This window comes from Salvelinus namaycush, chromosome 3, assembly GCF_016432855.1.
Source record: "Salvelinus namaycush isolate Seneca chromosome 3, SaNama_1.0, whole genome shotgun sequence".
In the NCBI taxonomy this organism is placed as follows: Eukaryota; Metazoa; Chordata; class Actinopteri; order Salmoniformes; family Salmonidae; genus Salvelinus; species Salvelinus namaycush.
In genome coordinates, this window is record NC_052309.1 from 69,293,520 (window position 1) to 69,307,309 (window position 13,790).

The window sequence follows — 13,790 nt, forward strand, 5'->3', positions numbered from 1 at the left end:
ATCCATGCAAGTTACAAAAACGTACCTTGCTGTGCTGCGGGCCAATCGATGCAACAACCTTTAATGTTGAGGGCGGAGATTTACAAAAGGCCCTCCTCCAGTTTGCCCTACAAACTGAAAGACCAGTCCAGCTTCCCGTAGGATCAAGCATCCCCGCCTCTTCCCGCCCCATGTTTCCGGCTTCAATGGAGACTGGAGAAATTTGCCACTGGCCCAACCCATCATCATTGGGGAGGATAGCACCAAAACAAACCGGTTGCAATTGTTCAATCCAGAAGAAGAAGAAAAACGTCCGGAAAATACAGGACCATGGGTGTGTATAGCCTTATATTGGATATGGCAAGCAAGTGCTGCCTTATATGCCTTATGGCTAGGCCACTTACCCATAATGTCATAGAGATCATAATCTCAATCAATAAGCAACAGCCTACAATTTACATTTCTGATCAAAGAATTCCAGCCTGTTTCTGTCATTCATCTTTTAGTTAAACAGCCTGAAAGAGTCCGAGCCAACACCATAGAAATAGGAATTATAATACTGTAACGACCCTGGGTTTATAAGCGCGGAAATCGACTCTGCCGCTTGAGCATGCTTTTGCGGCACATTCGATAGCGCGCCGGACCTCGGGCTAGAAGGTTGAGGGTTCGAGACCTGCTCCCTGCCTGTTTCATTACACTGGTGTCAGAAGTGGGATCGGACCTCGCATCCACGACAGTGCGTGTGCTTGGCTGGTGAGCGCGTTCCTGTAAGACGTAAAGTCGCAAGCTAGCGCGAGGACACGCTCTTTGAAAGGAGGGAGTAGTGTAACGACCCTGGGTTTATAAGCGCGGAAATCGACTCTGCCGCTTGAGCATGCTTTTGCGGCACAGTCGATAGCGCGCCGGACCTCGGGCTAGAAGGTTGAGGGTTCGAGACCTGCTCCCTGCCTGTTTCATTACAATACAAATTAAGTAATTTAATGGAATCTCTATGGCCAACACTAACATGCAAGGTCTACAATGACAGCTAGGTCTATAGGGCCAACAAGTAGGTAAACTGGAGTTGGGGGCCCCTGGAGGTGGGCAGAGGGGAGAAGTGGGTTGCGAAGTTCAAGGTGCATCAGGGTTCAAGAGTTCATCAAGGTTGTTGGGATCATCGTTAAAGGCTCACAGTGTGTGTTGTTCATATTAAATCCACTAGATGGGGCCGTCTCCATGCTGCAGTCATAATGTCCCAATAAGTCAAAGCCAATAGTTTCCGTTTCGTGTTTCATTTCCATAAATCAACCACTGAAATTATAGACATATGCCTATGTGAGTGCAATATCATCAGGTGGAAGTGTGTCCACCTTTCATGTGGAAGTGCTCATTGTTAGCTAATTAAGGTGGTTGTCCGGTTCCCTCAGTTATGCAGGTGTCACACTGAGCAGACAACTAGATCTTTGATTACCCATTCATCCACATGGTGATTGTAAACCAGAGTTGTTGTTGTTGCTGTTGGACATGAAGTGAATAAAAGGGATTTTATATGAAAATGGCCTATGGACTGAGACATCATGGGTGGTAGGCAGCTATATCTACAGGTGTCATGAAGCACATAATATCCTTTAATTAGGGGGTATAAGCCTTGAGATGTATTACATTAAAATAAAAGCTTATTGTTGATGTTTGTCTGTATGTGTTGTTGTACAGTAATTACTTATTCACCAGGCAGTAGGCAGTGGGCATGCCACTTGTTATTAGTTTGTGTGTTGTCTAGGGCTGTCTATCCCACAATGTGTTCCTTCTCCTTGCAGGCGTTTGGTCAAGCGCCCATGTGAGCATAAATATATTACAAACTTCTACAGATGCACAATCGAGAGCATCCTGTCGGGCTGTATCACCGCCTGGTACGGCAACTGCTCCGCCCACAACCGTAAGGCTCTCCAGAGGGTAGTGAGGTCTGCACAACGCATCACCGGGGGCAAACTACCTGCCCTCCAGGACACCTACACCACCCGATGTCACAGGAAGGCCATAAAGATCATCAAGGACAACAACCACCCGAGCCACTGCCTGTTCACCCCGCTATCATCCAGAAGGCGAGGTCAGTACAGGTGCATCAAAGCAGGGACCGAGAGACTGAAAAACAGCTTCTATCTCAAGGCCATCAGACTGTTAAACAGCCACCACTAACATTTAGTGGCCGCTGCCAACATACTGACTCAACTCCAGCCACTTTAATAATGGGAATTGATGGACATTTATGTAAAAATGTATCACTAGCCACTTTAAACAATGCCACTTAATATAATGTTTACATACCCTACATTACTCATCTCATATGTATATGTATATACTGTACTCTATACCATCTACTGCATCTTGCCTATGCCGTTCTGTACCATCACTCATTCATATATCTTTATGTACATATTCTTTATCACTTTACACTTGTGTGTATAAGGTAGTAGTTGTGGAATTGTTAGGTTAGATTACTCGTTGGTTATTACTGCATTGTCGGAACTAGAAGCACAAGCATTTCGCTACACTCGCATTAACATCTGCTAACCATGTGTATGTGACAAATAAAATTTGATTTGATTTGAAATAAAAATGTAATTCATTTGAGTACAAAAACGTATTTATAGAGGTTTTTCCCTGCTGCTATGAAACAGTAAGTAAGAATCAAAGAAAAAAACACTGTTAGGTAGAGAAAATTAGATTGGAGCCTTGGTGGTTTGTAAACATTATGACCAAAATTAAAATAGAGTTATCAAGAACGAGACAGACTATCAGCGAGTCTTTGCTGGCAATGGAAAATAGTCAGCAAGTGATGGTGGAGCTTCAACTGTATAAAAGTATTTATTGCTTAATAGATGCCTATGTAATCCTATACCTATAATCCAAGATCCATTTTTGCAATAACAAGTGTATCTGCATGTTTGTATTTGTAGGCTATGTCTACCTTCTCAGGCAGCTACGAACTTCTTAAAGGAGTACACTCGGTTATAGTCATTCTATAGCCAGCCACATCCTATAGCCTATAGTTATTCTGGTATATGCCCATACACTTGCCACTGGTGTATCCACCATAAACATGGCACAGTAGATCTGTCAGTGGGTAGAATGAAAATGCACCAGCAAGTTTGAATATGAGGCACAATAATGACAAAACCCAGACGAATGCTCATCACAGCCAGGTAGATTTCCTACCTGTCACTGCCATCTAAGTGAGGGGCGTTTCAATGGTTGGGGCGGGACGACAAGGGAGTCCAATGGGCGTGTGGCACGATGATGCGCTCCCCAGAGGCCTTCCCTCCCTTGGGACCGCGCCTGCCGCAGTGGACCGAAGTTTGTGTGGGCCACTTAGGAGGTGAGCCAGCCAGACGGCACAGACTTTCCCAGTGCAGAATCAGCGAGATGAAGAGCAGCGTCGACCCGTCATCATGTGCTCTAGGCTCCCAAGGACCGCCTGCCTACTGCGACTCATTGAGCTCTGCATCCTCCTCTCGCACACTGCAGCATATTTTGGGTCAGCCACAACTCTTTTACTGTTATGTCTCTGCAGTTTTATTGTCTTTTCCTTACTTCTAACATATACAGCAGATCGATGTCTGTAGGAAATAATGCATGTGATGCGACGTACATTGCCTGCCTATATGATGGAAGCCCAGCGTTCCATGACTATCGTGCGCAATTACGCACGAGACCATAATGTAGGACTGTACATGTTGACTTGTTTGGATGTTCAAATCCACAGAGATTATTTATGATTGCATTTTTCTGCTATCTAAAAGTAAACAAAGTAGGCTAGTTTCCAAGGCTGTGTGAACATTTTTCAAATAGGCCTACATCCTTATGATACCACTACAAATTATAATAATATTATTGATAATTATTAATTTGCCAAATACGTCTCAGAGCAGAATATTTTAATATTTAAGATATCCTTTGTATGATCTATGACTTGCTGTGAGTGTGAATGGTTTCTCACGGTCTATTGTATGAGGGAGCTCATTTGCATGCATAAACAGATTTGTTTTAATATTTTATTTTAAAATTAGAATCCTACACTCAGTTTCCTTTTTTAGCATTATTATGTGGTTTTATTGGGCACATGTGGGTAGGACAGACGAAGTCAAATATAGGCCGATATGTGCGTAATTTTACTTTGGAAGCAAATTCAGACATTTTGATATGACTTACTACGTTTATACTTAATTGCGCATATACCTATGTGTAGTGTGTTGTTAAAAGCTTGTAGAGTAGGCAAAAACTATAGATATTGTTTCGATTTATAGGCTATGGCTTTATAAACAAAATGTAATTGTTATGGACACATGTTATAGAAATTACTCTGGAACAACATGTTTTCTTTATTCCCAGGACCACCAGAACGTTGGGTATTATTTATAGGTCTACATATTTATATTTTCTTGATAAGATTATTTCTATGACATTTTCCTTTTGAATTTGGTAACGTCAGTGATAACTATACTGCACTGAATGTATACATTTGTCTCCTTTGAAAGGCTGACAGGCCGAGAGCCCTTGGTCTTTTTGCCTGCCCCGTTCTCCAATGAACCCCCAACGGGAAAAGCTCACCTAAAACAATGCGAGCAGATGACCCTGGCCCGTAGGCAGAAACGACTGTGTCGCCGCGAGCCGGGTTTGGCCGAGACGCTGCGTGAATCAGTGCGCCTCAGCCTCCTGGAGTGTCGCTATCAATTCCGGAACGAGCGCTGGAACTGTAGCTTGGACGGCCGCGGGAGTCTTCTGAAAAGAGGTGCAATAATATGTCATCAATTCACAGAGTGCCATGTATTTACACACAGAGAGATATGAGGGCAAGATTTCCATCTGGAGGGACGCAACATGGGAAGCAAGTTAACATGTAGACCTAATAGCCTAGACTGAAGTTGTGTTGTGAATATCGTAAGGGTCAAATTACTACTTGATGATGCAAAGGATTTCTCAAGTGCAACAATGCAATTGATTGAAAATGTAAGTATATTGAATTGATAAATTGACTGTTGTGAGTGATCTAACTGTTGTGAGTGATCACCTACAGTCACCTAATTGACTGTAGGTGAGTGATCTCAAAATAATGAGCCAGGCTAAACTCTAGTCTATAGCCTACAACAACAACAAAAAGTCAGCGGCTAATGCTCCACCCCTTATAAAATAATTTTAGAGCATGGTTATGCTATCAGCACGAAGAGCCATGAACAGGTCAGCATGGAGTTAATTAAGGGCTAAAGAGCCAAAAAGCCCGGTGCAGCGGGGCCTACGAGGGCCCAGTGGTTATTTATATCTCGGAAACCCGCCCAGTTACCAGAGGAAAAGGGCGACGTGATTACTCACTTTCATCTGGGGGGGAAAATCCTTCCTAGTCAAAATAAGAATTAATTGGAGTAAAATACATCATAGCGATGTCTCTGGGCTAAGCAAATAACAGTGCGAAACCAAACCACCGGGAACAGTCAGCAGAGGAATCATGACACAACTCTTTAAACGGAACACTGGAGTAGAAACATGGGAGTAGAATGTAACCAAAATATTTATCTCATGAGCTTGGATGATAGTCTAGTCTTTGCATGTCTGGGCCTAGCCAATTTACGAGGAGTAAACAACATTTAACATTTTTATTGTAGACTATTATTAATTGTTGATGTAATTTGTCTATTCCAGGTTTCAAGGAGACTGCCTTTCTTCTTGCGGTGTCTTCAGCGGCATTGTCCCACGCACTAGCAAAAGCTTGCAGCTCGGGCCGAATGGAGAGGTGCACGTGCGATGACTCCCCAGGAATACAGCATCGCGAGGCATGGCAGTGGGGGGTCTGCGGTGACAACTTGAAATACAGCACCAAATTTCTCAAGAAGTTCTTGGGCCAGAAGAGGGTCAGCAAAGACCTGAGGGCGCAGATCGACTCCCACAACATTAACGTTGGAATCCGGGTGAGTGAGTGAGTGTTGACATGTGGATAAGCTCAAGCAAAACAACAAGAAGCCCATTAAGCATTTGTGAGTGACACTATTGTGGCTTAAGTTAATTTTTTCAAAAGAGAAAGGTATAAGCCTATGCCCATAGTGAGTAGTTTCCTCCCAAGCATTATAAACATATCAGCCAATAACAGCTCAATTTTAGACCCACCAGCAGAAGACAACCCCAACACTGCTTACCATACAATGCACTCTTCCAACAGAGGCAGCAGGGACTGTGTTACTTTACCAGGTCTCGCCCTGACTCCTTGCCCATATATCTCATCCAGTGCTAGTAGCCCACTCCCCCTGCATGGTGTCTCCCTTCCTGTAGCCCTGGTGGATAGATAGCTACTGGGCCTGGGCTGGTCGAGGCTGAGGGAGGCAGCAAGTAACAGGGATAGGAGAGGAGACAGACTGCTGTCAGATCCCTGGAGCCAGGTGTTCCAAGGCAGGCATGATAAAGCTTGCTGTGCGGGCCCACAGAAAATTAAAGGTCTCCCGTCAGAGAGAACTATTATAACTGCTGCCTCTTTTAATATACGAGCAAGCATTTTTTCCACTTACTGTATGGCACTGAACTGTGCTCTTCTCCATAAATCCACATAATGTTCATACGGTAACACTGTGTGTATTTGTGTGTGTAGCTTAGAAACAGCCAGCCCCAAGGCTCTTCCCCTTTACCTTTCAACTGAGGCAGCAGACCCTTCAGAGACAGAGGGAGAGAGAGAGAGGGAGAGATACAAACAACAGGATGAACTGAAGTAGTCTATCTTATCTTATCTTTATTGAGTGAGGTGTTTTCCTCACTTTTCCTCACCTTCCACCTATCCGGCTCAGTAGAGACCCGGAGGTGGTTGTTTTTCCACAACACCCCCCTCTAACCCTCATCCCTCAGTAATGTTCTGAGATGCCCCTGAGGGGTTCATACCTGCGTAGGGCGGAACTCGGCAGAACTCTTCAACCCTGAAGTAGCCCCTGGGTCTCCCCCCTGCCCGTAAGGATGACCCCCATGCCGCATGACCTGTCTCTGGCCCCCACCCAGTTAGAGTCTCTGGCTGAGTGCCTCAGCGCTGGTACCCCCAGTCCACCACCACCAAGCTCAGTGAACTTTTGAACAAAGACAGGACACCATCCTTTGGCCGCTAACCCAAACTCTCTAACTGTTTAAGCTTTTTAAACTCTTATGATCGTTTTCCGTGCACACACACACACACACACACACACACACACACACACACACACACACACCACACACCACACACCACACACCACACACACACACACACACACACACACACACACACACACACACACACATAGAACAGGGTGGAAAGATTCTGCTGTCTGTCTGTGATGCCTCAGGCTTCATAGGAGAGAGACAGGAGAGAAGCCGTGAGAAAGAGCTAGTTTCAACACATTGAAAAAACGAATCCGCAGGCGCTGTCTAAATGCGAGACGTCAGGTGAATGAAATACTGCATGCCGAACAGTCTCCCTAATCCATCATCTCAACCGTTCATACTGAGCTAAACTAAAGGACGACTAGCCCCATACCATCCGACCCCCGCCCCACCCTGCAGGAAACTGGTTCACTCTGTCTAGATTTTTTACAATTTTATTTCACCATTATTTAACCAGGTAGGCCAGTTGAGAACAAGTTCTCATTTACAACTGCGACCTGGCCAAGATAAAGCAAAGCAGTGCGACAAAAACAACAACACAGAGTTACACAAACAAACGTACAGTCAATAACACAATAGAAAAATCTATGTACATTGTGTGCAAATGTGGAAGAGTAGGGAGGTAAGGCAATAAATAGGCCATAGAGGCGAAATAATAACAATTTAGCATTAACACTGGAGTGATAGATGTGCAGTTGATGCTGTGTGAGTAGAGATACTGGGATGCAAAAGAGCAAGAGGATAAGTAACAATATGGGGATGAGGTAGTTGGGTGTGCTATTTACAGATTTGCTATGTACAGGTACAGTGATCGGTAAGCTGCTCTGACAGCTGATGCTTAAAGTTAGAGAGGGAGATATAAGACTCCAGCTTCAGTGATTTTTGCAATTCGTTCCAGTCATTGGCAGCAGAGAACTGGAAGGAAAGGCGGCCAAAGGAAGTGTTGGCTTTGGGGATGACCAGTGAAATATACCTGCTGGAGCGCGTGCTACGGGTGGGTGCTGCTATGGTGACCAGTGAGCTGAGATAAGGCGGGGCTTTACCTAGCAAAGACTTATAGACCTGGAGCTAGTGGGTTTGGCGACGAATATGTAGTGAGGGCCAGCCAACGAGAGCATACAGGTCACAGTGGTGGGTAGTATATGGGGCTTTGGTGACAAAACGGATGGTACTGTGATAAACTACATCCAGTTTGCTGTGTAGAGTGTTGGATGCTATTTTGTAAATGACATCGCTGAAGTCAAGGATCGGTAGGATAGTCAGTTTTACGAGGGTATGTTTGGCAGCATGCGTGAAAGAGGCTTTGTTGCGAAAAAGGAAGCCGATTCTAGATTTCATTTTGGATTGGAGATGCTTAATGTGAGTCTGGAAGGAGAGTTTACAGTCTAACCAGACACCTAGGTATTTGTAGTTGTCCACATATTCTAAGTCAGAACCTTCCAGAGTAGCAATGCTAGTCGGGCGGGAGGGTGCGGGCAGCAATCGGTTGAAGAGCATGCACTTACTTTTACTAGCATTTAAAAGCAGTTGGAGGCCATGGAAGGAGTGTTGTATGGCATTGAAGCTCAGCACCAACGATAAGAGCCCAGCTAATGAATCAGACTGAATAAACTGACATTTCACTCTCTTCCCCTCCCTCCTCATCACCCTCCTTTCCCCCCTCCTTCCTTTTCAGGCAGTGAAGAGTGGCCTGAAGACTACCTGTAAGTGTCACGGCGTCTCTGGTTCCTGTGCCGTGCGGACCTGCTGGAAGCAGCTGTCCCCGTTCCATGACACCGGGCGGCTGCTCAAGTTCCGCTATGACACGGCCATGCGTGTGCTGAGTGTCACCAACGCGGCCACCGGGGAGACGGAGCTGGCGGGGCCTCGTCGCCACGGCCAGAGCCACCGCTCCACTGACCTGGTGTTCCTGGAGGACTCCCCTAGCTTCTGCCGGCCGTCACGCTACTCTCCCGGCACAGCCGGACGCTCCTGTGCCAAGGACACCAGCTGCCAGAGCCTTTGCTGCGGGCGCGGCTACAACACGGCCATGCACCTCACCACCCTCTCCTGCCACTGCCAGGTGCGCTGGTGCTGCCATGTAGAGTGTCAAACCTGTGTCAGGGAGGAGGAAGTGTACACCTGCAAAAATACCTGAAAAGGGGGAGAGAGAGGAAAAGATGGGGAGAGGAACCACTCAGACATTACTCTTGATGAATTGAAGGGTTTTACTTTTAAACATACCCTTACAGATGCCTGTTCGGAACTGAGAACTGTTTTGGGAAGCATGGAAATGGAACAAGGTCATAATGATGTTGGTAGTTTGCCACTTGTTGGAATCGAACATGCGCTGTCTCCTCAGATGAGGCAGTATCAAGACCACTTTCTGCTTTGCCTTTACTGAATGCACTGACATCACAGACCTTAAGTGAGAGGGAGACGGTTGCCTTGCTGGACAGTTATGGGCAGGGAATGGGCTCTTCACAAGGTACTGGAATGAACAGTAGGTCACCATCATTATTTGGCAACATCATCTCTGTGGGAGCGCTGACAGTTCCATTGGTCCTCTTCTTTTGTCGGTCTGTTCCTTAGTCAGTTTGTCTAACTGCTACTATGCTGTAGTACTTACATAAAGATTTAGAGCATTTCCAAAGCGCCAGAAAATGCCAAAAAGGAATCTAGAGCCTCTTGACGTCTGTCTCCGTCTGCCTGGCTGCCTGTCTCATTTGCTGTTTGCTGGTCTCTTTATTTGCTGTGAGAGCAGTCTAAGAGTTCATTCATTCGTAATAGAAAAATGAAGCACTTATGTTGGCTATGTTATGTATAGTACTTTACTCCTTTGCTTTAAGGTGAGAAATGTATCTGGGTTAATACTGATATCCACCACACACCTTAAAAAGTCCCATTGAATCACTGGATGTCTGAACATGGAATGTTAGTACAGGTTGCCTATAATCATAGCTAGTTAGTATGTCATTTATGACTAAATGCAGTCATAGGGTTATTGTGTGGTAAAGTAGACCTGTTGTCTCTTGTGAGAATGTCTATGATAATACTACATGTTTGACATTGTTAATACAGTAAAGGAAAAATTCAAAGGAAATTGCACTCAAACTAAGGGAAACTCCAAACACTGTCCATAAAAACGGCTATGCAAAGTTCTTCTCTTGCTGACACTTTAAAGAACTTTGCTCTATTTTTTATTTATAAGTGGGCATGTCTGCACGCACTGTGCTGTGCTTTCAAGTGTGTTCCCCTGACCAAATCAAACCGTTTTCTCTACAGTCTAATTCAGGCACATCTTTGTTCTCTAATGTCTTTGAAATGGCCCAATCATGCTGCTTGTTTTCTCAATTACCAATCAGAGAAAATAGCCGTATTTGACTCCGCCATTCCTCCAGCTCTCCATGCCAGACCTCTGTGTCTGTCCGTGGGTTGGGGTTAAAGGTCCATATCTGCCCCTAGGGCTTTTAGGCACCCATTTATGTTTCCAATATTTTACAATCAGTTCCCTGTGCCAGTGTTTATTTTCTTGTTTATGCAGAGATATAGAGTTATGTACATGGATATAACTCATATCAGCCTCAAAGCATATTAGACAGTGGAATCGTATATATCTCTACCTCATCTGGTCTTTGGGCAATTATCATAATGATTTATTTGCCTTGCAAATACTTCCTTGTGTCTGTCATGAAACTAAAGTCAAACTTTTAGATCAATGTACAATTCCTTTAAACTTGGTCATAGCTGTATACTGCTACAATATTATTTACATTGTGACATACTGTATATTCTTATTTAAAAGCAATTCAAATAAATCAACATATACATTTGTAAAAAATGTCTTTGTCTCCATTTATAGTTACTATAAGTAATGATCATGCTTGTTACCTGTTTCTATATTTTACTTTCTTGTCTTAAAATGAATGTACGGGAGCCTTGTGGCAGTAACTTCTCTTTCTTTCATCCTGATTAATTGCTGTCTCCCTTTCCCTATCTGTATGTCTCTCTCGCTCTCACGCACGCACGCACACACACACACATATCAATCACAGAATCACAGTCACAAAAGCCATGGCCATGCACCTGCCCTGAGCTCCACACACGAGCAGTCTCTCTCCAGCAAAACCACTTCCTGATTGTGCTGCCCTGCCCTCCTTTTCATCTGAAAGGACTGTGGTCTCAGTGCATCACTCTCAACCACCAACTGCCCAACACATGCAGGGGGAGGAGAGCAGCACGCACACATACAGGTGTTCTGCCTCTGGCACAACAGGCCAGTCATGATGACAACAATAATGATGATGATGTCAAAGATGATGATGCAGAAGAATGTTGTCTACAGAATGTTTTTTTCCCCCTTTGACCTCAATATACAGTGTGCCTCTCAAAGGGCAAAAGGTCATATCTAACACTAATGATTAGAAATTAAATATTCATACCTGTGAGAGAAGGCTCTCCACTGAGAACCAAATCACACAGAGGCTTATTGTTTGAGATATTGCTACATTTACAGTGTGTCATGTCCCGGAGCTTTTGATGTTTATCTCTGATCACAGTGATTAGACATGAACATTCTCTGCTCCAACATAATGAGCTCTGCTCTATTAAAACATCCAACAGGTCACAGGTTGACACGAGCAGACTGCTGGCTCATATAGGAACCCACCTAATGACTGTTTATCAATATTTACCTTTATTACATAAAATTGCTTACAATAAGAGGGGGGTGAAGAGGGAGAGAGAGTGGGAGAGAAAGGACGGGAACGCAAGGACAAGACGGAAGGATGTGTCGTTTACTTGCGAGCCGGACGAGGGGAGAAAGAGAGATATGGAGAGAAACATAAAGAGAGAGAAGTCGATGGAAGGATGAGACGGGGGATCGTTTGGAGCCCAGGAGGCTGATCTCCTGCTGCTGCTGTTGTTTTATAATGAACTCCTAAAGCCTTCATTTCCCCCACTGCCCTGAGTGGAGGGGGCTGCTGAGTCCACTGCCATCTTCTCACGCACAAGCCCCCAAGGACAGGACTGAGGCTGCTCAGAGTTGGGAGTCTGGGGAGCTTCAGAGGGGGGGTAACATACATGTGTGTGTGATTGTATTTCTATGTGCAGACTGAAAACAGCAAGGTGAGGGAAGATAATTGTTTTTGCATATGTGTGTGTGTGTGCACCTGTGGTTAGCATAATGAGAGTGGTGTGCGTGTGTGTTTATAGTCCCAGTGTTCATGTGCGGGTGTGTGAGGGTGGCCAGGAAGGCTGGATGTGCTCAAACTCTTCACTCTCATCCTGAAACACAACAGAGGCGTGAATGACATACACAATGTAGGGTGACGGTGGCAGTAACACTATCCGCCTTGTGTCTCTGTTGGCCGGGTTCAGTGGGCGGTGACTATGCTGGGCTGGGCTGTGGAAATGTGTCATGCTCTGATGGATGAAGATGAATTGAGCTCTGGGCCTGGACATTTTGATGCATGTATTTGTATGATACATTTGCGTTGCTTAGCGAATGCCCTTATCCATAGCAACATACATAGCTTTCAGGTTTATATATTACTTATTTGTACAAGTACAGCAGAGGTTAACTGGAGTGTAGCGGGTTAGGTAGCTAGGTACCTTGCTCCAGGATACATACATACATATAGCAAGGTCCCCTCCTGTAATTTGAACCCTCGGGTCAAAAGTCTAGTCTCTGTCACATTTCCTTCTCTAAGGAGAGGGTACTGCAGGATAGCATCAGTGTGTATTCCCAAACCACCAAACCAGGCCACACCCTCCCCAGCCCTGGCAAAATGGAAGTGATGAAGGGATGAACAGAGCAATGGATTGGGTGAAGGAGAGAGAGGGAGAGGGAGAGAGAGAGGGTTGGGGAATACGGCATGGGGTAGGAATTTGGAATGTGAAATGACTAATGCAATTGCTCAACCCACAACAAGAACATGCAATGCCTAGAGCCATGACAGGGCTGAGTGCATACCTCTATGGAGGGGCCTACCACTGAAGTATAGGTGGCTGGATGGGGAGTTATTACTGGTGGTTGACTGGGAGTCTGTTGATGATTCTGGATATAAATAAGTGTTAGGGTAACTTGTGCTGTAGCATGGGTGACAGCAGAGGAGACATGGGCATTTTACTGATGACCTTTGTGGCAAAAGTGAGCTCTACTGAAGGTTCTACAGGTAGAACTCACAGGTAGAACTCATGAAAGTCCTACTATGCTGTGTTTGTGTTCTGCATAACTCTTGAGTTTTACGACATTGTTTTCTGACACTGTCATGTCTCAGACAGTGCAGCTTCCCACGCAGGGTTGAAGTAGCACCCTGAGGGAGACCGTGCGGTTCATTGGAGACCGAGCCAAGGCCTCAGAGACAAGTACACAGACAGAAACTTAAATAGACAGTAGATATGATGCAGGACAGATGACAACTGCTTTCGTGAATTCATTTCACACAGCGAAGATGCCACCCATCCCCTCAGCCTGTGTTTGCCCACCAACCCCCTCCTCAACATTTTGTTGCTCAGAATATTCCTTCACAGCAGGAAATGCAAACGTGTAGTGCATTCAAGGTTTAAAAAGGCTTTGAAAGTTTGTAATTTCCACTTTAAAAATGTCAGACTTGATTTGCCCGAACAAAAAATGCATCACCCCCTACAAAAAATGTCCATTAATTATAATCCACATTTCCTGT

At 44.9% G+C, this 13,790-nt stretch overlaps 1 protein-coding gene across 1 annotated transcript; it reads left to right on the forward strand.

Annotated features, from left to right (window-relative positions):
- Nucleotides 1–3,407: 3,407 nt before the first annotated feature.
- Nucleotides 3,408–9,262, forward strand: wnt9b (wingless-type MMTV integration site family, member 9B). The gene is made up of 4 exons (XM_038989195.1): nt 3,408–3,493; nt 4,494–4,747; nt 5,653–5,918; nt 8,801–9,262. Exons 1-4 carry the CDS (start codon nt 3,408–3,410, stop codon nt 9,260–9,262), a joined length of 1,068 nt encoding a protein of 355 aa, XP_038845123.1.
- Nucleotides 9,263–13,790: the final 4,528 nt, after the last annotated feature.

What these genes read in the sequence shown, in the direction of transcription:
- wnt9b (XM_038989195.1), top strand. Translation starts at nt 3,408, where the DNA reads ATGTGCTCTAGGCTCCCAAGGACCGCCTGCCTACTGCGACTCATTGAG. An exon ending in CGGGAGTCTTCTGAAAAGAG is followed by an intron (nt 4,748 to 5,652) that starts GTGCAATAATAT and finishes TGTCTATTCCAG; the next exon opens with GTTTCAAGGAGACTGCCTTT. An exon ending in ACATTAACGTTGGAATCCGG is followed by an intron (nt 5,919 to 8,800) that starts GTGAGTGAGTGA and finishes CTTCCTTTTCAG; the next exon opens with GCAGTGAAGAGTGGCCTGAA.